At 38.6% G+C, this 24050-nt stretch overlaps 1 protein-coding gene across 1 annotated transcript in view; it reads left to right on the plus strand.

Moving 5' to 3' along the window:
* Positions 1-23904, plus strand: part of ANO5 (anoctamin 5) — a gene marked incomplete at its 5' end in the record, with an annotated part of 42952 nt that extends 19048 nt beyond the window's left edge. The window contains 17 exons of the mRNA XM_009707423.1: positions 219-287; positions 1496-1780; positions 2130-2243; positions 4362-4477; positions 5520-5654; positions 6911-7016; positions 7106-7166; positions 8831-8982; positions 12990-13064; positions 13818-14040; positions 16556-16725; positions 17839-17936; positions 18205-18335; positions 20040-20245; positions 21324-21505; positions 22608-22713; positions 23567-23904. Of these exons, the coding sequence (XP_009705725.1) occupies positions 219-287; positions 1496-1780; positions 2130-2243; positions 4362-4477; positions 5520-5654; positions 6911-7016; positions 7106-7166; positions 8831-8982; positions 12990-13064; positions 13818-14040; positions 16556-16725; positions 17839-17936; positions 18205-18335; positions 20040-20245; positions 21324-21505; positions 22608-22713; positions 23567-23788 (2451 nt within the window). The remainder of the gene's footprint in view (positions 1-218; positions 288-1495; positions 1781-2129; positions 2244-4361; positions 4478-5519; positions 5655-6910; positions 7017-7105; positions 7167-8830; positions 8983-12989; positions 13065-13817; positions 14041-16555; positions 16726-17838; positions 17937-18204; positions 18336-20039; positions 20246-21323; positions 21506-22607; positions 22714-23566) is intronic.
* Between the last annotated feature and the right edge of the window lie 146 nt (positions 23905-24050).

The raw sequence follows: 24050 nt of genomic DNA on the forward strand, positions 1-24050 counted from the left end.
TGTAGCTAGTGCATTCTGAAGAAGCTCAATATTTAGCTTAACTTGTAGTTACTCTGGCAGTTCTTCAGCAAATTTTATATAATTAAAAGGAAACTAATTCAGTCTTAAGGGGTTGTCATCAGGGCAGTTAGGAGGAGTGAAACTCAGTGAAAGTCATCAGTAAGTGATCGGTTAGTTGCTAACTTCATCAGTTAATGAAGTGTGTTTTTTCTTTGCAGGAAAGAAGAAAAGAATTTGAGAGCAATCTGCAAAAGGCTGGTTTGGAACTAGAAACAGAAGACAAGAAGGTAGGGGAGAAAAAACACAGAGAGAGAAAAATCAAGACCAAAGAAATAGACCTGCAAATTACTAATTAATATATACCACTTTGTTTCTTTGAGAAAAACTATAAATTATTCTAGCAGATTTCAGTGGAGTGTGACTAATTTAGGTGAAACAAACTTAATATGTTTGAGTTATTTCTCCACATATGTTCACAAGGATTGTGGAAGCAAAGTAATATTGATTCAGGAGGAAGTGATGGCTTTTGATTTCATAAGAAAAAGAAAGCAGTTCCAAAATAATTGTGACTTCATTTAAACCCATGTAAATGGGAAGTATACTCAGAGCTAGATTTAATTCCACCTAACAACTAGTAACATGCTTGGAAGTCAGTGAATGGATTAGCCTATGCCCACTGGATGTTGTAATTACGAGGAAGGACCCTGGTGTAACAACTGGAGGATGTTTAGTGTTACTGTTTTGTTTAATAACTGGAGAACACGGGATACTGACTTCTTTAGTCAGCATGCTCTTTTTGTCTGCCGGAGACCGAGTTGGGCAAAAGAACTCTTGATGAAGTTCAGACTCTGTAACATCCATAGGTGGGGATTCATTGAGCAACATGTTAAAAATACCTTCCGATTGCCATTGTCTCCTGTGTGTGCAGAGGAATACTAGAAGAACGTGTACACTGTCGGCTGAGGCCTATAATACTATTCCTTGTCATAGCTGTGAGACTATAACAGATCTCAGCTGTGGTTGGTAACTCCTTTTTGCAAGGAGGCTGGTATGCTCTACTCCCCTGTATGAAAACTGTCCCCTCCTGGACAGAGAATGGCTTTACAGTCCAGCACAGTGGCCTGCAGGATGCGTGCCAGTCCTGCCAAGTGGCCAGCCCTGCATAGCAAATCCTTGCGTTTCCAACGCATTTGGAGTGTAATGAGAGTTTTCAGACCTCAGTGTACAAGATCAATGTAGTTTGAAAAGCCTTTGTGAGCTTTTGGTAGTGCAAAGATTATCTTTGTGAACAACCACTCAGATAAGCTTTTCAGTTTAAAAAAAAAAGAAAGACATTATATATATAAAAACAAAGTCCCCCTATTGCCCCCTCCATTTTTTTTTAAAGCTTTCAAAAATGTGTAAAAGGCAGTAAACTTTCTGTAACAACTATTCTCATAAATCTTGTGATAAAACACAGTTTAGTCTGATGTCTGATTTAATTTTCCTGGGGCAGGAATCTGAAGATGGCAAGATATATTTTGTGAAGATCCATGCCCCATGGGAGGTTCTGATCACGTATGCAGAAGTGCTGAACATTAAAGTTCCCATCAAGGAAAATGACATTCCCTCAACAGTGGAGAACCCCCTGGACTGTATGCTTGCACCGCTCAGGCTTCCCGAGAAGGTGATGCACCCTGAACCGGATTATTTCACGGCACCATTCAGCAAGGAGAAGCAGGAGCTGTACCTCATTAATGACGAGGGCACTTTCTTCTCACCATCCATGAGAAACAGAATAGTACGTATATGAATTTCCCTACTTGTATTTACATGGAGATTTACACGGTCCCATTGGAATAGTCATGCAAAGAAAGAGTATATAAACTGTGATATCTGTGGGTAAATACAAGGAAGCCTAGATGCCTGTGTATCTTTCTTAGAAATCTGAAATAGTATTTGTTGGAGTGGATTTTCTTGATGTCTACAAGGCAAGCATGCCCTCAACAGTCTCATATGGGGTAGGACTTTCTGAAGAAACACTTTTGCATATTGTTCCTGCAAATTATACACAGTGCACAACCATTATAGGTTTCTGTTAAATGGCCTTAAAGCAGGAAAGGTCTAAAATTCTTGTGTTTGAATCTCAGGTTAATTATATCCTTACACGTTGCCCGTATGGAACAGAAGAAGGGAAGAAAAAATTTGGGATTAAGAGACTGCTAAATAACGGCACCTATTCAGCTGCATATCCCCTTCATGATGTGAGTATTTCAGCTTTCTGCTCCCTTGGGCATTTCCCAGTGTTTTTGCTCTTTTTCCTACTGTGGCATTTGCTGTTTCCAGCAGAAATGAAAATGTAGTCAAACTCTTCCATTTGTTCCAGTAATTGATTCTGTATTATAATACACAAGACACATCTACCAGCCCTACTATTTGGCTTTTATGTGCTGAAATGTTTCTTCCTATGGATGAGTTTCTGGGATATACTTAGGTGTCAGTCACATAATTTCTAAAAGACTTCTTCCATAGTATATTCCTGTAATGTCTATGATACAGAGTATGCTATAGCACATTAGAAAGATTATAACAAGGAATGAATACCTACTGTAGGTGCATACATTTGGCTGTGTGTGTAGAGTGTGTACATATGTATACTGTAGTTACACAGTAGTGCATACTACCTGTAGTTATATAAATACTCCTGGGATCATACTGTGTTGGGACTGAAGTCAGTTGTGTGGGCCCTACAGTTCAGTGTGGGGTGGTCACTTGTCCATGTCCTAGTGAGCTTTGGTGAGCAACTGTACATACTGGAAGCGTGGTAAGGATGGTAAATACTGGTGTTCAGTTTTGATGTATGGTCAAATTTTAATACAACATATTTGGATTTAGCCCTGAAATCCCTTGGAGAAAACAAGAGAGAGATGGGTAACCATATTTTACAGATTTTTTTTAATCTTCTGTTTCCTTCTGAATGTTGTGTTTAATTCGTTGCTTAAATCTTAAGTTCTCTCCTTGTTTTTAATAGTCATTTCAGATTTGTCACAATGCTTTAGTGAACTTAAATTGCTTATCTATATCTGTGAATTCTACCACAAGATAGTTTTAAATACTTAGATAGATTTATATCTTTAAATGTTTTTAAATATTTTTTTCCTCTTTTGGAAAATGAAAGAAATGGATGAATGGACATTCATCAGATTTTCAGGGGGAAAGTTTAGCTGATCAGAGTCTACACTGTAGAAGACTAGTCTAGGCTGGGCAGTACTTTATACTCTTCGGACTACCAAAAACACAGATAATAAAAAGCAGTTGTACAAGAATCTCTTCTATACAAGTACAGTCAACCTTAAATGCTAAGAAATCGTGTGGAAAAAATTCCAAAAATCATGAGACAGACTCACAAATCATTGTCTAAAAAAATAACTGTTTAACCTTTTAAAATATTAAAAAGTGCAAACTTTAGGTTGTTTAAACTTCTTGATTTCTATTTAGAAACAAATTTTCATGCTTTTCTTTGTGATTGAGAGACATTCAGAAAAAAAGGAAAACCAAAATCACAAACTGAATATTTGACATAGCCAAATATTTCTAAAGGCAGAGTTCTACAACACAAAATAAAATTACAAGAGATGTCAGAAACTACCATTATTTTGTGCTGTTTAATTTCTAGGAAACTGATGAAGTTCCAAAATTTTCTTAGTGTTTGACAGGTAGATACATGATAGTGACGAACACCACTGAAGTTAATTAGTGTCAGAATTTCATTTTGCGTGTCCTTGCCTTACAACTTGAGAAACCACAGCATGGAGTACGTTAGAGTGCTATGGCTGGAGGCAGGAAACAACTTTTAATTTATGTCCCCTAGTTTACATCTGTCAGTGAAATGCTTTTGACTGTGCAATTTACAATGAGACTGAAGTACAGAGAACTGGATTTGAAGTTGCATTATTTCTAATGAAGTTTAGTAAAACAGTGATTTTTTTATTTTTATTTTTTTTTTAAACTTTAGGGAGGCTTGAACTTCTGCAATTCCATATGCTACACCAGTGTAAAAGAACAAACCACTCACTGCAGTAATCTACTAGTGCAAATGAGTATGTTGTACCAACACAACACTCGTGTAACATAACGCGATGTGGTTACAGTACAGGCTAACTTAATGTCTAAGATTGATAATGTTTTCTGAAAAAATATGTGTTCTTAAAACATTACATATCTAAAATGGGTTAAATAAACTGGTGAAGTAGAGTGCTAAGTTTGAATTTTTAATTGGCACGGTCTTAAGAGGGGTGCATCATCTTTAATGTTTGTTTCTTTCAATGTAGTATTTGAGTCTGTCAGTGAGGTGTTTTGCCTTTACTCTGATTTGCTCGCAGTGCCAGTACTGGAAAAAGGCAAATGATCCAAACTGTGACAATGAGAGGTACACGCTGTACATGGAGTGGGCCCGTTTCCTGCGGTTCTACAAAGAACAGCCTTTGGACCTCATCAGGTAAAATACTGCCTGTGTTTTATTATATTTATGTGGTTTTCACTGTAATACGAGCGTGTATTCATTTTTAGCTTGATCCCGCTAGGAAATTTTTACTACTTTTAAGATCCGATGGGAATCGCATACTTAATTGGGCACTAGATCCTTGGGGGACACAACACAGGTTTTTATCAGCAGCTGGAAAAATGCTTTATGTCAAATCAAGCCTCTTGCAGTCTAGCCAGTGCTCCTGGGATGTCCTAGTTTGGCTAAAACAGGACTATTTCTCCTTTCAGGAGGTTTTTCTTTCAGTTAAGTTTCTTCTAAGTAACTGCACTTTCTGAAAGTACAGCTACATGTTTTTCAGACAGTGTCTGCTTTCAGAAAGTATGTTACAGATCAGGTATATTACAGATAATTGAGCTGTAGAGGAACACATGTAGAATACCTTGCATTTTATAATCAATATCTGCCACAATTTTTGAAGATTGATTTGAAATTTTGGAATTTAAAGACAGACTTGAAAAAACCCTGATAAAATCAGTTTTGAGGCTTGACTCTTAATGCAATACTAAACCCAAATGTAAACTAACCCAAGATCTCTTTGATTCAGCTCATGATATAACAAAAACATTACTATATTCACAGGTTACAGCTGCCCCATTTGTAACACAACCAGTTGTATTTCTATGAATTACCCACCCGTTCTAACTGTGTGATCAGAATTGTTGTGCCCAGTTTCATTTGTATAGGTCCTTGGAAAATCAAGAAGTAAATCTTCTTTTACATTGTCTTGTGGGAAGGAGAAAGAGTGATTTTAAAGGTGGAGCTTCTGCTAAGAGCAAAAAAAGGATCAAAAGAGGCCATATATTTTGTTCGTTCAGCTTGCATAACTTCTCACACCTAGCTTCAAATCTCATGTTTCCAGTGTGCATCAGTGCATTTACTCTTCCATTAAATGAGAATTTTGCCAAGTGTTTCATTTTGACTCTGGCCAGTTTGCTCTATTGCAGTTTTAAACTTTGCTTTGTATTCCTATTAATTGCATTTTTTTTGTATTCAGGAAGTACTATGGTGAGAAGATTGGAATCTATTTTGCCTGGCTAGGATTTTATACTGAGATGTTATTCCTTGCAGCAGTTGTTGGCTTAATCTGTTTTCTTTATGGCTTGTTTACAATGGATGAAAATATGAGCAGGTGAGTGTAATGTTGAGAATCTCCTGGGCTTACAGTGGGAAAAGCTAAGCAATGTGAAAATTTTGTTCTTGAATAAAAAAAAGGTAACAAGCTTTCAAGGCTTGTCAGAGCAGACAAATTTGTTCTTCAGCTATCTTTATTGCTGAAATGGTGGTGGACAGCTAATGCAGAACTTGTGACTATTAATTAGTAAGACTCAATTTGTAGGTGAGAAGCAGTATTTTATTGCCATTTAGCAATAGCTTTTTATATTGGAGTACCTGCAATACATAAAGTCCTAAGAGTACCACCAACAAACAAACAATATTGTTTCAAACGTTTATTGTTGCCTTACGCTTTTCTATTTTAATCTATCTTGCAGACTAGTCCATTGACCTTTTTGTATAGGTCATCATTTGTACTACCAAAAGCATGAGTACAGTACAGATCAGCAGTGTTCTCCCATGAAAGAGGGATACGCTATCTTGGAAGCCAGAGTTTGCTGCTTTTTAAATAAGCATTGTATTTTTTTCTTCAATGGTCCCAAGATTTATTGTACTGTATTTGGGCGGAGGCGGGCAGGGAATGGGTGGGCAGAGGAAAAGAGGGTTGACATTTCATTGCTCACTTCTTTTTTTTTTTTAAGAAGGCTTCTATAAAAATTTGAGTTTTAACCATAGAAGATGAATAACATGTTAAAATTCTCATTGTTCTATTGAATTATGTCATTTTGAGACTTAGATTTTAGCTAGGTTCAGAATTCACCTGGGAATACTGCTATACATGTTCAGATTTCTCTGGATACTGAAGGACTATCATAGGATTGTAAACTTTGCCCACCATAGTACTTAAATTGATGTAGCAAATTTTACTGTAGATAGCAAAGCTGAATTAATACCTCTGCTTTTAGAAAAGGTGTTTTGAATGCATTAATAACCTGATGAGAAATAAGATGGTTTATATCCCACCTGAAAGCAGTGCATGTGCAATGCAGCTCCTTACAGACTTCTGATTCATTAGTGACAGAATCAGAAAGCCAGTACCAAGTGAATTGCTGGTTCTCCTCCTTGTAGGAGCTGCTACATTTCTTGGCTTGCCCTGACCAACCACAGGTTAACACCAGAGAGTGTGACAAGACTTGACATCTTCTCTGTGAAGCTGCAAATATTGGGCTTTGAACAAATGAAGCCCCTAATTTATTTTTTTTAAAGTAAATTTCATATAGCAGCTCTTAAGATGCTATGAAAACAGATGCTGTACAGTGTTTTTCTCCTCAGCAAAGAAATCTGTGATCCTGCAATTGGAGGAGAGATCATCATGTGCCCTCTTTGTGACCGAGAGTGTGAGTACTGGAGGCTAAACACCACCTGTGAGTCCTCAGAGGTCTGTATCTGGTTCTCTAACGGCTTGGCATTTTTGTTCATACTGAAAACTGTTTTGGTACTGACCTGTTCCTGTGTATTCTGTTGCAGTATTCCCATTTGTTTGACAATGTGGCAACTCTTTTTTTTGCCATTTTCATGGGCATATGGGGTGAGTACATCTGATAAGTTTCTATCAAGCAATAAGGAGATCTTGGCCAAACTGCTGAGGGACACTGGAAGTGGGAGGAAGGGGAATAAGGACTTGGCTTTAATATCCTGCCTCAGATGCAGAAGTGATGAAAGAGTAAAAATAATTAGTTACAGAGGAATTAGACTTAAAAAACAAACAAAATCCAGCAGATATCTAGGATATCGTAAGCATTGCATACTCTTAACTGCTAACATTTCTTTCTTTCCTTAGTAACCTAAGAGAGAGCGGTCCAACCTTATGCAGTCCTTGTCAGAGTCCTCTCTGCGAAGCCCTGCACGTTATCAGTGTCCCTGTGAGGGAGTAGAGAGTTTTTGTGTCCTTTCACTGGATAGTGGTCCATCACTACCACTTTATTAGCAGCACTGTTAGGATGAGAATTAGTCAGCTTCTACTCCAGTGAAATTCATACATTATAGGATGTTTTGATGATGCAGAAATAGGTGGATTTCCTGACTCTCTGTAAGCATGGTTTCACACGAAGTGATGCTTGTTCAGACTGAGATCGTATTGTCTTGAATATACGTTCTTTTCTTAAATTCTCTTAAGATTTATAGATGCAGCATGGTGTAGTTATTGTTTCTGATTTCCTATTTAAGGAAATTAAAAATAAAACCTTGTCTCCTGTTTCATAGTCTTTGTATGAAATACCATAATTACATCTTTGATTTGAATAAAGATACTTCATTAACACACAAAGGTCTCTGTGCTAATCGAAAATCTATTTGTGTATTTGTTATTGAAGGATATAGCCACTAACTTCTTTCATAGAGAATTCTCAAAAAGAAATTTGAATAAGATGATGTTGTGTAACTGTTTTACTAAACTTTTCTTGGTTTAAAGCACTAGCATTTGAGTGACATGGATTAGTCATTAGTCATTCAGGGAGTACCAGCAAAAGATTTTAGAACTGCAGAAGATAAGCTTTCCTGTGTTTGTGTAAACCATAAAGCCTCTCCAGTTCAAACAAGAATATCAGATTACTAAAGGTTTACATTTTAAAGTAGTTTATAGAGGACTTTTAAAATGTTATATAGTATTATAACTTTTATAGTTGTTTATTTTACATATCAAATCAGTTCCCTCTAGCATCTTAAAAATTTCTTACGCCAGCCTCACTCTTGATTATATGAAAAGCATCAGACATTCACTGTTTTTAAAATGACCATGATATCAAATAATCATCAAAAAGCAAAAGAAATCTTTGAACATACTACTTGAAAACAGTTCTGCTTATTTGTAATAGTTGCTCATGTCTTGCAGGTTTATATACAAGCAATTAGTTGAATTATCACATTCCTTTGTTAATTCTGTGTTGCTATTTGCATATGAAAAGTAGTTAAACTGTAATTGAACATGGTTGTCATAACCATGGAAATACTCTCATCATGTCTTGGCATCTTCCTTGTCATCCACTTCTGGAACTCAATTAGCTAATAAATGACTTAATCCATATTAAGGTCTTAGCTGTGAACTTTAATAGGTAGTCAATAAAAATAGATGGGTCACACTGGGGGGATAAATAATAGACCGCAGAATAGAAGCCAGTGCAGAAATGAGTTGAACTTGATTCATGAACTTGTTCACTTCTCCCTTAACTGTATTTTAACATTTCCAAATTGCAGTTACACTTTTCTTGGAGTTTTGGAAGAGACGGCAAGCAAGACTGAAATATGAGTGGGATTTGGTTGATTTTGAAGAGGAACAGCAACAACTCCAGCTGAGGCCTGAGTATGAGGCAAAATGTACCCAAAAGAAGAAGAATCCTGTAACTCAGGTAATGAGGTCCTGGGTTGACATGCATGCAAATTCAGTTGTGTGTGGAAAGTTTGATAACTGTGAGTTCTGTCTCAAACAAGTCCGCGTCTCATGGCTCGGTAAAGATTTGTGTGACACACCTAAACAATGCTGCATTTACATTGGGGCAGGGCAGGCCCGCAGCTATTGCATCTGCACAGAGCTGTGTTTGACAGCAGTGAGTTTGGCTGAAATATGTAGAACGTGTTGCCAACCACACCCTCACTGAACACAATAGATTGCATTGGATATCAAAGCAGAATTTGGTAACGCATTGTTTTCTCGCTGAAGGCATCCAGTTGATGAGTGCTGAGGTTTGTGCTCTTTGATTGCCTGCTCTGAGACTGAAAGCAGCATAGCTCTGTTAGCATCAATAAATCCAGGGGCCTGTTTACCCCAGCACGGGGCCATTGCGGTGTGGCTGTCTGAAGGTAACAGTACCTGAAGGCCGTCAGCATGACAGCCTCTGGCACATGACAGGCATTCCCCATCTCTTGGGCCATGTCTCTCTTCCTGCAGATGTCTTTTGTTATCTAGGCTTTTGACACAGAATAAACGAGAATGTAGGGGTTTTGCCCCTGGAGTGTGTGCGTAACTTTAATTATCCTCTGTTGATTTTAATTTCCGCTGGAAACCAATATATTAAGTTGGGAATACAAAGGCAAAGTTGGTAGCTTTCACTTGGCTAACACCATCTTTACAGTGTCCTTCACGTTTTACGGTAGCAATCTGAAATCTTCATGCCTTTAAAAGCACCCTTTCTCATCCTTATACAACATACGAAGAAGCAGTTGTCGTGATCTAAAGATACGTAAGTGAGACTAGCTGTGATTTTACTTCTGAAATACAACCACTTTGTATGGGGAACACTAGAGAGATGAAGGTTGCTGAAGCCCTTTGTCTGAAATCTAATTGAGATACAATTAACCACGCTATTTAACTCTGTTAAATGCTCTATATAAATACTTACTAGACATTAACTGTCTTTGTTTAAATTTAATTTAGGTAGGAGTTATTTGTCAAATGCAGGGATCAGATGGTTGCATTCCAATACAGCATCTACCACCTGAATTTGATGTATTTTTAAATCATCCTTCCTCTTCCTAGAATTGCATATAAATACTTATGACTAGTGAAAATGAGTTATACTTGGATGACACAGTCTTCAGAACAGAAATAGAAGCTTAGCCAGAACATGGGAAGGATCCTTGTTATATAAACAGTAGCCTTGTCTTTCAGGGCTTGTTTCCTTAATTATTAGGAAATGTATACACTAGTCTTATTTCTCATGAGAGACAGTCTTTCTGTCTCCTTCCCCTTCTGCACATGCAGCATTAATGCTGTTCTTGTACCTGTAACTTGTACACTGTACAAGTTACGCAGAGATCTTTGATAACCATGCGCTATGATTTTGAGTGTAGCTCTGCTGAGGTATTAATTTCTGCATGCTCAGGAAAACAGTTCCAGGTAAATCAATTTTTCATTAGCTAGTTCTGCTAATTGAAAACAGATGCCTTCCTGTTGTGTGTTATTTGCCAGTTTGCATCCCTGTGTATGCTCAGGCTCAAAACCTCCACTTTCTTACGTGGCTGCATGGTGACCAAAACCAGCTGAACCACGGTGGTTCTGCTGCAGTTGAAGGAAAGAGCAGTGGGAAATCCCACAGGCGGGTGGTTCCTGGCCCTTGTGTGCTCTGAGGTAAGGGACTGCAGCAGAGGGTAATCCTGTGAGGAGGGGGAAGTACTGGGCTGACGTGCAGGCAGTGGTTTTGTACAGCATGGACCAAAACCCTGTAATCTGGCGAGGTGAATCGGCTGCAGCACATAACAGCCGAGGATGGCATGGGTTAGGGACATTTGTATACCTGTCCTGAGGGAGAAGGTTGTTCTCTCTAAATTCATGCAGATCTCTTGGGTAGGATGGTTTATTTGGACCTTAGGGAATAGAGATTGGACCATTATATATTTTTCTTATCTCAGAGTGAAATACTGCACTGCTCTGTGCTTTCTTAAGTCTGCATTAACAACTACCATAAAAATTCAATGACTGTACAATCCTTTGTTTTATGACACGTCAATTTATTACCTTGGTGGATTTTCAGCAGCTTTTGTGGGGCATGGTTTAGCAGTCATCCTTATCAATTCCCGGTTACAGCACACCATACAGGTTAGCCACGCTGTAGTGTAATTTCCTTTCATCATCTAATGTGCAATACTGAATATGTGAAAGGACAGTGCTTTCAAATAAGTTAATTCTGCAGACTGATAAGGTAATATGGATACAGGTCACTGAGTTTCTTGCATCCCAAGGCTGGCTTTGCTTCGCTCAGAAAATTATTTCCTCATTATTCTTGGCCATGATTCAAAGTTCTAGGTGCAGTGAAACAGAAATTCCCCATCTTGAGGCTTTAATTAACACCTCATTTGCTCGTGGTGTTAAACTATCTAGCTAGATCATAGCTAAAGTCTGGTTTTGCTGATTACAGAGGAATCTTAATTTACATAAATAATGAAGCATTCCTTTCAAACTTAAGGTCTGTCATTGCACATTATTGCCTACACTTTTTTCTAAAGTACAAAACTTGTTGAATAGAATATGTGAACTATTTGTTCTTGGTATAGAATATACATATTATTAATACAAAAGAGGTATAAAATGTTATAAGCCTATGTAAAATCACCTGACATCTATGCTCATATCTTATCTTCAGCTGTTTTTTATAGTTCTGTTATTAAAGCCCCTAACTGTTATCATCATCAAAAAACTTGTTGTGACTTGAGACAACAGTATTGATAATTGCGTTTGGTAAGTATACTTAGGCAGATACAGGCAGTATATCTCTCCTGAGAGAACAGCACATTACACTTCAAACAAAATCACGTTGGTACGAGCATGATTGACTGAAGAATATCGCTGTCAAGAAGCAATGCTTGTAAAGTAACTGCTACTGCTTGGTTGTGTCAGAGAAACGTGCAGCTCAGTTGCAGCCTTTGTATTCAGCATAATTAACACCACGTTACGCTGGTGCGTTTCGCACATTTGGGGCTTTTGTGCAATAGAAAATAAACTCCCTTCAACATTTTGCAGGTTCAATATCTTCTGTTGTCAAAACAAGCATTTTCTGGTTCGATATACTTACTGATAATATACTTAATAGTGCGCTCACCTGCAGTAACCGGTGCCCCTTTGTCCAAGAGGCGTGTGAACATACTACAATGCCTTGTCCGAAAGATTTATCAAATTCAGATTATTTCTTTTTTTACTAAATCTTCTTCCACTGGCATTCGTTCTTAAATGATCCTTTCTTAACACATGTAATCTGATATTTTAGGAAGTAGAATTGGTTGCGAAAAAGAGAACTTTACACGAACGTGGAAAATTGTTTGTATGCTATATGGGGATACTCACTTGGGTAAGACCTAGCTGCCTGATGCTGCAGCAGAGATTGGCAACTAATGAATGTAGCCATTTCTTCAATTAAAAAAAAAAATAATTGAAGGAGTGGAGGAAAATGCTCTCTGGCTATGTGGAAAAACATGGCACATCCAAGTAAATGACCATTTTAAGAAACCTCAACATGAAGAATTTCTTAAAACTTAGTCCAGTTTTGGACTCAGAGCTGTAGGACAGCTGACCTAGCATTACAGTAATAGTTCTGGCCTTTTCATCTAATGAAGAAGTTGGTCTTTTTCCTTCAGCCTACTGATTGATTTTTTTTTTTTTTTTTTGCAAAGATTTAACCATTCTTGCCAGGTACTGTTTTTACTTTTACCATTTTTATGGCCACTTCTGTCCTGTTCTTCCCCCCCCTCCACCTCCAGCACATTCAAAATCATATCCTATCTGCCCTGTTGGAGAGAGGGGTTCTGAATGGTTTTCCTCGGATGTGGGCACTTTCACACAGCTGATGAGAGCTCTGTGTGCTGCTTGATGTTAGAATAAGATTATGGATCTGTGAACTGTGCTGTGCTTGCTTGACTGTTTCAGGAGATGGAGCCTTATTTGCCTATAACTAGCCAGGCTGTGCGGTTCTGCATCTCAGGAACTACAGTGTTGTTCTGGGTGAGCATCTCTTTGAATCATTGCTTTAACATATATCAGAGTTGCTGATCATCACTAATCGTGACATTAACACAAACTGGTTTTAATCATGATATTAACACATGCTTTTGTTACTGTCCTGCAAATTTCCTGCTGTCAAAGAAAATGCACTTCAATCAGATAAAAAAACAAAAAACAAACCAAAAACCAAAACCACAAACAAAAAAACACAAACAAACCTCCCCCCCCAAAAAAAAAAAAAAAACAAAACCAAAAACAACAAAACCAAAAAAACTTGGAAATCTGTCATTAATTACTAAATTGATTGGACATTTTAGGATAAGGATAACTTTTTCTCTGGCTTCTGTGCTGTTAACAGACCAAGTGAAAAAATTTGTAGTAAAGGCAAAAAAAAGTATTATTCACTACAATGAAATATCTACATATTCCTCTGTAGAAATATCTGCAGAGTGAATTTCAGCATGGACTATATAATCTAACTTATCCCTTCCATCTCCATTTCTCTGAGTCTATATCATTCTGCACTATTTGAGTATTTTCTTGTGTTAACAAAATAATTTTGTTGGCTTTAGTGTATCTAATATAACAAAGTATTTTGCCTGTGTACTTTGCATTTCAGTGCTGCTGAACTCATACCCATAGAGAATAAAATTTAAAAAGTATGAAGCATGATGATTTACGTCTTATTTCAAAAGTTGCATGTATATAGCTATACTAAGCTGTAAGTGTATTTCAAATCTCTCTCTTCCTTAGGTGTCTCTGATCATAGCTAGCATGATAGCTGTGATTGTGTATCGTCTTGCGGTGTATGCTGCCTTTGCCAGCCTCATGGAAAACACTCAGACTTTACAGCCCATCAGCGGATTACTGACCCCTCAGCTGGCAACTTCAGTCACAGCCTCATGCCTGAATTTTGTCATCATCATGATACTGAATTTCTTATATGAGAGAATAGCCATCTGGATTACTGATATGGGTAAGCAGTGTACTTGAAGACAAAACTTTCAAGGAATCACTAAAGGTAGAACCCATCTAGAGGTACTCTGTGTAGTTCTCAACTTGGGCACAGCAGGAGCACTGGGACATCAGTCTGTAGCTTGCAGCAGTGACTCGGTTGTATCCATGGCCATACCGAACGCTTTCCCTGCATTTGAATAGTTATCATGAGCTGGTTTCTCTTAGTTTAATGTTTGCTTATATTAAAACTGGTCTACAGAGGCAATCATAGTTCTGAAAATAATTAAAAATTATCATGTGTTTATATTAGAGTCACCAAAGCAAGATCAAACTGCCTAAACTGTCTTGGTTTAGCATTTAGTATTTCAATTAGATATCCCGAAGTTAGATTTTTAAAAAATAATCACAGCTTTCACAGCCATCTTTACAAGAAAAAAGACTAAATAATCGTGTCTCTTACTTTGGGGGGGAGGATGGGAAATGGGATAGGACAGTACTTTTTTTTTTTTCTTTTTTTTTTTTTTTTTTTTATCCCTTTCCTGAGCACGGTTTCCTTTAGCTGTGGATTTACAGCTTTGGAGTCACACAGATTGAAGGCAGAGGCTGAGCAGGTTATGAAGCTGGGCCCAAGCTGTGTCACTGTGGCTGTAGGCATTGGTGTAGCGTTGCCTGCAGTAGGCTTACTCCAGAACTGGAGGGGCAGGCAGTCAGGCAAGCCTAGAAAGATCTATGACTTTTGTAGCAGATTTTATGTTTGACTGTTGCTTGCTTGCTGGAAGTATCCTTCCCTAGAGCCCTTCTTATATATTTTATTTTGTTTGCTCTTAATGATTTAGATGTACAAGTCCCTGCAGGTGCTTCATAGTAAAAAATAATTGCAGAATATTCAGCTTGGGGCAGGGGAGAACTGAAAGTATTAGGTATTTGTAGTTTGTACAGCTGTCATAAAAACAGTTGGGTGATCTTTTTTTATGAGGTCTTACAAGTGGAATCAATAATTGACAGGTGTTTCTTGCAGAAACTTAATGGGATGTTGCATTGGGTTTATTTTGATTTATCAGGGACCATCCCTTGTCTGAGAGATCTGTATTGCTTATCTCACTTGGCCAAATTGGACCAAAGAAAGAACAAGTAATAAGTAAATTGCCCCTAGCAAAACCAAAATCAAACAGAAAATCATCATTTTTTAATTTTCTTTCTTGAAGGGCATGAATTATAAGCATGAGGACTCAGCAATATCATTTTGCTGCTTGCAGGTGTGGAGGATTAATTTCTCAAGTGTCAGCTCTACCTGTGGTGATGGGTTGCAGAGGGAACAATCAATGTTTACTTCTTGTGGGGCCTCTGCCCTCCTCCAGTGGCCGTGGCACCTGCGCTTGGCCCAGGCTTGGAGATGGGGCTGGGGCCAGGGTGTGAAACATTGGCTGCGGCTGTCAGGAGTGTCTGTTCAAACTCTCTTCACTCTTGAGGTCCTCAGAAAGGTTAGGCCAGATCTTGCTTTCAGACGTGCGGGTATAACCTACCTCGGGTGCTCTGAGCATTACATTTGAACAGCTCACTGACAACTAAAATATTTTAATGAGCTGCCACCTAGGCAGAACCTCACCCGAGTACTGCCTCCTCTATAGTACACTCTTGATGTCAGGTTCCCAATAAATACCATATGTTCTTCTGTCCTGCAAACTTACGCCAAACTTGGAAATGTTAGTTTACTCAGATATATAAAATAACTTTACCATAGGGAAAGTGAGTTACAACATGTCTGCCAGGTCCTGACTGATTCAGAGGGACTCAAATGTTTGTGGTGGTGTACATTCTTCCCCTTTTTCCCAGCTTGAATTGGTTATATATTATTACTTAATAGGACATTTTACCAATAACGTGCCGTTAGGGCTTCCTGCTGCCTTTAAAATGTAAACATGATGGAGAATGTGATTACAAAGCCAGCAAAATCTTAAGCAAAGGCTTAGTGATGTTCAGCACCACCAAGATGCCTGTATCCTTCCCTACTCTTCCCGCCGTTATGAGCCTCATCTTTCAGAGGCACAGGGCCCATCTGGTTTCTGCTGATTTCATTAAGTTACACACATACAGCATATTGGAAAAAAAATAAATACTGTGACATACTTCTCTGCCACAAAGGAAAAGAAATATTCTTTATCATATGCATTGCCAACAGTGAAATTTTCATACTCCAGGAGACTCTGAGATTCATCTTGGATCTCCTAAAATAGTGTAAGATTTGAGGATGGAGAATTGCTAGTGGACAATACAAAGAAGGGGAAATTGAAGCTTATAAAACTTTCAAGAAAATTTCCCTTGCCTGCCTACTCAGAACATTGTATTGTAAATTAAAGATAGAGTATCTAAGAGCAGGAGCTCCATCTGCTGAAATGTTTGTAGATGGTTTGGTTTTTTTTTTTTTTTCCTTTCCCTTTGGGATGTAAGGGCACTGTGCATAATAAGTATTTATGAATCTGTATCCTTTTAAAGGGAATAAAGGAAAATAAAATTACTGTTTTCTGGTTTCACAGAGATTCCCAGAACTCATATGGAATATGAGAACAGGCTCACTATGAAAATGTTTTTGTTCCAGTTTGTCAACTACTATTCATCCTGCTTCTATGTGGCCTTCTTCAAAGGGAAGTTTGTTGGTTACCCAGGTGCCTACACATACATGTTTAATCGCTGGCGAAATGAAGAGGTAGGACTTTCTTGATTAAGGTGGATTGAATAATAAAAAACTTGTTAAACTCTTTAACCCCTCCAGCCTGCACAGTCATAAATTGTCAGCTGCAGGTTTGGTCTGGAAGGAGCTGGACCTCAGCTGGCCATCCTGTGGCTGACGGAGGGGCTTCCAAGGACTCTTCCTCCTGTTGCTAGTCAGGGAAGAACACCAACAGTGACAATTTGTGACTGTCAGTGACAAGGGTGAAAAATCAAAAAGCTTTTCTTGGCCCCAGTTCTCCTGAAATACCTGTGCAGCTCGTCATAGGTCTTAAAAGTGAATGTCTAGGTTGAGGAAAGCTAATATAAATGGAAATGGTCTCTGGCTTTTGCGTGTCTTCATTGAGGCACTACATTTTCAGAGAAACCGTTTGGTAAAAGGCATTTCTGTAAGCTTTTGGTTTTTTCCTCGTATCATTGCTGATTATGCTGTTTGCACAGAGATTAAATACTGTATTTCATGTGAAGCATTGACTAGGAGTCAATACTGGAGGAAAAACTTCAGGCAAAACACAATGGAGTAATGCAGTGCACTTGCTGATAGAGTATCTCCTAATACTGGTCTGGCTGCTGAATTCTGAAGAAGGCCTCAATAAAGAGTTGAAACTTTAGAAATAGTGTTCTTGGCAAACAGCAGAGACCAGATACTGGCAGGTGTTTAAATACCTGTGGTGTAGGGATATGAATAGAAAATGCGGGTGCTTGGTAGGTTGAGGTTGGTCTGGTGTTGAGCTAACTGAGCATCGTCGATTCACCTTGCTGGGGCTGCAGGGTGGCTGCTGCACGCAGATCCTGCTGCCCCATCTTCATGTATCTGCACTGTGGTCAGCCTGAAGCATCTCTGAATTACTCTGTCTTTAAATGCTCGTTATGTTTTGGTGTGTGTTTTATCAAGCACATTGAGCACTGAAAGCCCTTCTGTAGCAGCCTTCCTGAGAGGGTATCTTAGCTGGCAGTCCAAGTGAAAATTAAGCATTGTCCTAACAAGTTTGAAGAACTCTTCTTTCTTTCGTTGGTACAGTAGTAGAATATAGTTTATCTGGGTAATGTCCATTGTTCGTGTCCATTAACCTCCGTTTGTCTCTGCCAGTGCGATCCTGCGGGCTGCTTGATAGAATTGACGACACAGCTCACCATTGTCATGGCTGGCAAACAGATCTGGGGAAACATCCAAGAGGCCATTGTACCGTAAGTTCTCTCTTACACCGAGATGCTCATGTTAAAGACAGAGGAAATTCCTGGAAGGAGTGATAACAAGTATTGCCATATGAAGAAGCTAAGAAAAAAGTCTGTAAACTAAGCACAAATTCTGACAAGTAGACTCATTTCATAGAGGCTTTTGGCCTCTTTTTGTGAAAACCGTGCTTGTAAAAGCATGTTGTAACAAGGAGCTTGCTTGGAGAAAGGGATACTTGATCTGCTACTTTCAGTTGTTAACTTTTTTCTGCATATACAGCTGGATTTGTAACTGGTGGGGTCGCCGGAAAGCCAGAAATAATCCAGAAAATTTATACAGTCGCTGGGAGCAAGACCATGATCTGCAGATATTTGGAGCCTTAGGCCTGTTCTATGAATATCTAGAAATGGGTAAGTTTAAGAATTGGAATTGAGGACAAGACACTTTCTACTGACACTTTCAAACAAATAGCTTCTCAATTAATTGTTACGGGTTGGTGCCACCACTTTCATTTGGTAAACAGTAGACGATTAACTGCTGGAAACTATTAAGTAGGTCAGCCCAATTAAAAAAAAAAAAAAAAAGCTGCCTTTGCATCTTAGACTGCAGGGAATATCGCAGAAACACTGCAAAGACTATTTGTTTCCCCCGTTTGAATGGGGAACATGATTCTCAGTGCAGCCAGCTGTCTCGGTGTCTGTTCTGTTCTTGTTCCCAAGCATATTCTCAGCTGATGTCAGTAGAAATTGTAAGTATGGGATGAATGCCAAGTATGTTGTTGTAAGGATGGGTATTGTGCATATGAGATCTATGAACTGGATCAGGGAAAATCCATTTAGTTTTAGGTTTGCACCATTTAGTGCTTCCGTACAGCCCAGCAGCCCAGCAGAGGGAGCACGGGGAACAGAATAGGATTTTTCAGAGGTAACATGAACAGATCAGCAGCATCTGAATTTGGTTTACAAAACCTGAGGAACTAAAACTAGAAACTGAAGTGAAACTAAATCTACAAGGCACTAAAAAAAAATTAATTTGTCTATTATAAGGGCAAAATATGTTGAAAAGTGAACCCTTGTGTTGTTTTATTTCTACAGAAATAACATTAAGTGTTTTAGATTGCCTAGAGATGTGTGCTTTATTATTGTCATTTCATAATATTTCATATAGGGCTATGATCTTGTGAAATTCATACACTCAGAACAATCAGTGTCATCAGCCATGCCTGTTAATAGATGTCCTTGCTCTTCCTGAACCAGAACTGAACCAGTACACTCCAGCATTGTCCTGGGGCTGCTATGCTAGTAGGAATTTTGTTGCTTGTCTAAGGTGAAGAACTCATCACTGAAATTGTGGAAGAGCTGATGACTGGTGTATGGGAATTTATTTTTATCCACTGCCTAAACCGGACAAGATGTTCTATTTCCTCTCTTTAAAATGTAGCGGCAGTATTGGCTCTGCACTGAGGACTGTCACATTCTGTACCAAGAGACATTTCATTTTGGTAACGACTAAAGGGATCGTTTGTGTATTTTATTTGCAATTCTTAAACTAATGGTAAGACTCCATAATGGAACTCTTACATACAGAATTGGTATTAATATCTTGACTAAAACAATAACAATAGATGGAGGTACGGTTGTGATAAAAGTAAAAGTATTTTCTTGTTTTCATTTAGCAGCATAGCTGATGAGTAAAAGGAGAACAGGCTTGCTCTGTATGAACTGCAGGAGAGGAAAACTGGCCTGGTTTTGTTCCTCCGCCGTAATTCAGAAATTTGATGTACTCGTACATTCCCATTGCCCTACAGTTACATTCCATTCCCGAGAGAACTGTAGCACCATGAAAGAACTGGTATCCAGCACTGCTGGCAGCATCATTTGACGGGACCCAAATGCCCCATTCCCTTGGGTGCTGCTGAATGGCAGCCCTAAGAGACAGAGAAGTCTCGGGGCTGGGGCAGGTTGTCACTTAGCTCAGGCCAGGGCTGGAGGTGACTGGTGCAGCCCGGCAGAAGTTTGCCGTTTGTCTGCAAGTGGCAGCTTGCATGTGTCATTGTCACCCTGAGGGTCCTTTTGCAGGGGCAGATTTTGGCACTTTTCTTTTCTCCCTTGCAGTCATTCAGTTTGGATTCATTACTCTCTTCGTGGCGTCCTTTCCCCTGGCTCCCCTTCTTGCGCTGATGAATAATATCCTGGAGATCCGAGTAGACTCCTGGAAATTAACCACTCAGTACAGGAGACCTGTGGCTGCGAAAGCACATAGCATAGGAGTTTGGCAAGAAATCCTGAACGGAATGGCCATCTTGTCTGTTGTCACTAATGTAAGTATGTTAACTGTGCTATATCAACTTCAATTCTTCCATGTACTCGGAATTTGCAGATTTAAAAAATCAGCTGATGCTTTTTCTCCTTCATCAAGAGTATTTACTCTATCACATGCTACCCTATGGAGATATGGTCAAACTGTTTGGGTGGTTTGGCTTGTCCGTATGTTGAGAGCGTGCAGCTCCCAATCCACGTTTCCTTGGACTGTAATCTTTCGTTCACTCGTCTGTGTTTTCCAGCATTTTGTAATGGTGTAAGCCAGTCTGAAACTTAGCCTGGTGAAGCACACTGATTGCCCAGAGGGGACCGTAGGGGACAGGAGAGGTGGATTAATTCTGTCGGCTGGATGACATTTCTGTCTTGTCGCTATGAGCCCTGATCTGTGGGAATTCTGCTCATTCAACTGCTTCTGGATGCCCCTATGGGGGCAGTGGCTCAGAGTACTTTTTATAAACTGGAAACTAAATGCTATGCTAGTGTTTCATATTAAGTGTAATATAAAGCAGACTGCTGAGCAAAAGAGTTGCCTCTTGTTAATGTAGAATATTAAACAGTATCAGATCTGTGTCTTAGGCAACAAACCCACTTGCAGGTATTGCCTAATGAGCAAGGTACCTGAGCATCTTAAGTATCTCAAGTTTCCAGGCAAAATGTGCTGGTAGCCGTTGTTTCCTTTTTAAATACAACTGGAGAAAATGGCTCCCCTTCTTTCATAACGCGATCACACGGTGGATTCAAGTTCATCCTTTCTCAAAAGAATGCAAACCCACATCTACTTTTTCACTAAGGAGTGCTGTTATCACAGATAGAAGACAGTTTGGTGTGAGTGAGGGGATATTTGGGATTTGGTGCCTCTTGTAAGGACTGTTCACATACTTTGTTCACTGAGTGCTGGTCCTTGCAGCAGAGGCTGCAGTCAGCATCTTTACTGAGGTGAAGTACCCTAATCATACTCACCCGTACTTAAGAGATCCTGGGTTATGCCCCGGAGTCACAGTACCAAACCTCTTTATGAATCTGCTCACAAGTTTTGTGTGCTGCTTCCTTAATTTCTTTTTCCAATTTCTTTTTCAGGCTTTTATTGTTGCATTCACATCAGATATGATTCCTCGTTTAGTTTACTACTACGCTTATTCTGAAAATGAAGACTCGCCTATGTCTGGATACATAAATAATAGTTTGTCAGTGTTTCAAATCTCGGATTTTCCTGATGGAAACAAGCCTAAACTGAATCCAGAAAACTTTGTCATATGCAGGTTGGTGTAATAGTAAATGTTATATTACTTTGTTTAGAATACAGCATAAAAAGTCAGTGCAGATCTAAGTAGTAGAAATTAATTGATGTCATTCTCATAATTCTGAAGTGTGAGAGGTAACATTTAAGCTATTAAGAAGGCAGTGCTTGAGACGGTAAGAGACTATGCCAGTAATGAAAAAAATCACCTTTTTGTTGTTTAAGAGAATCTCATTGCTAACGCTTTCTTGTTTGGTTTTGGGTTTTTTTTACTTAATTAAACTATGGATTTATTTTTTTTTTTTTTAGTGATGGAGGAGATTTGTGTCCCTAAGGTTGCACACTTCAGCCTGTATTTTCAAAGGGGTTTAGGCTGCAATGCCTAAGTGCACAAGGAAGTATCATTAAGAGGATATTTAGTTTCCAAAGCTGAAAGTGAGATAGGATATTTAAAGTCAATCATTATTGTGCTTGATACCACCAAGGATCTGGGCCATCCTGCTTTCATGAAAAAAATAGTCCTTTCTCACTAGAAGAAGCATTAGAGGTTCTAGAAGAATTGAAAGAACTTTGGAGAAGTCTATATTAAAAGAAAAGTATTGATTTGATAAAAAAAAAAAAAAATCTCCAAGCAGATGAACCAAACCAAAAAAAACCAACACTTTAAGAAGAAGCTACATTGATGTTTTAGTTTTAAAGCGTCAGGAGTCTTTATCCTACTTCTACAAGTGTAGAACACATACTCAAGACTGTCCTTCCATTAAACCTTGCATCTGCCAACATCTGTCACATTTATTCAATACTTGTCTGTTACTGTGTGATACATTCCATCACTCTCTCCTGTGTTATTGAATCATTGCCTGAAAAAAAAAAAGTAACCGATGTACAAAATTTCTCTTCTCACACATCCTCATCTCTATTCTAAATGTGAGGGTGTTTAAGCAAACATAAGATAGGAGCAAATGGAGAGGCAACCTTTTTCTGCAAAAGGAAACAGACCATTTAAAACAAGATGAAAAGGTTCCTTAAGTGACAGCTGTATTTGCCTCTAAGTGTCACTGGGCTTGTAGTCTGTCTCCAACTGAATATGACATTTCACCTTTGCATGTCTTTCTATCCAACAGGTACAGAGACTATCGATACCCTCCAGATCATGAGAGGAAATATTTGCACACTATGCAGTTCTGGCACATTCTTGCTGCAAAACTGGCCTTTATAATCATTATGGAGGTATGTTCCCTGTGAAATTTCCTTCCAAAATTAGTAACTACCTAGAGGATCTTTAAGGTACCAGTGTTACAGAAAACAGAATTCCTGAGAGTATAAAATAGTTTCTTCCCTAAGTAATACCAAAACCTCATGTCCTAAATGATTACTATAACTACATCTTTTAATGCCAGGGAGTTAACCTCAGAGTAAGAACAGTGAAAACAGCTGAGGATACTGCTAAATTTGATTGAAATAAAACAGCAGAATAAAAAAGGTTTTTATGCAGATGGAAGAGACATGAACCACCAAGACTAGTGCTTTTGCTCCTGCTGGTTTCATTAAAGAGCTGTATGCGAGATGACTACTCAAAATCCAGAAGGCATTTTGCAGTGATATATATTGGCTGAAAATAGCTAAATCAATAATTTGGATAAATCACGCTTTAGTATTAAGCCACTGTCTCGCAAGCTCTGAAGGGAAGAGGGAGTTGTTAAAATGCTCTTCTCATCGCTTTTCCTACTGTATCTTGTCAGTTCTCAATAGCTGAGTGTTATCAGCACGGCCATGTGAATTTTCTAAGAAACCACACAGAGGCATTAGAAAGTGAAGCTAGGGATTCAGAACCTGACACTTTTCTCTTGGGTTTGTAAATTCATAAATGGTTTAGAATTAAAGTTTCTGCATAAAAGGAAGCGTTCTAATCTTTGTGCACATCTCAGATACGCATTTGTTTGTTATCTATTGTTCCAGGACAGCTGCATGACATGCATTCTGTTTGTGAACAAAACGCAATCCATTTGGTGTTAGATAAAACAATAGGTGTTTCATTTGGTAATGAGTTGTTATGTTTCTCCTGGCTTCCCTTTTTTTGCAGCATGTTGTATTCGTTGTCAAATTCTTTGTAGCATGGATGATTCCTGATGTCCCTGCGGACGTGAAAGCCAAAATAAAACGTGAAAAATATTTAACACAGAAAATCCTACATGAGTATGAACTTGAAAAACTGAAGGAGAGACTATGTCAAGGAGATAAACAAGCCACGGAAAAGGAGTTTATTGCCACAGAAGGGAGAATGGAGCTATCCAGAGCAATGTAGTTGAAAAAACCAACTGTTTGGGACTTAGCTCATTTTAGCTTTTTTTTATCTGTGATTTGCTCAGTATGCATCATCTTGAAAGCTATAGGACAGTTTCAACCCTTTGCTTTCAGTCCAAAGATTTTAGACTTTTCTTGAGAAGTCTTACTGAGCGTTCTTGGGTTAGTAAATCTACTCAGCTGTATGACTTCAGCACTGTTTTCTATTTACCCATCACTTTGAATAAGAAGTGTAATCTTGTAATCCTAGAATTTGGATTCCC

Source organism: Cariama cristata, unplaced genomic scaffold, assembly GCF_000690535.1.
Source record: "Cariama cristata isolate BGI_N322 unplaced genomic scaffold, ASM69053v1 scaffold7829, whole genome shotgun sequence".
Lineage (NCBI taxonomy): Eukaryota > Metazoa > Chordata > Aves > Cariamiformes > Cariamidae > Cariama > Cariama cristata.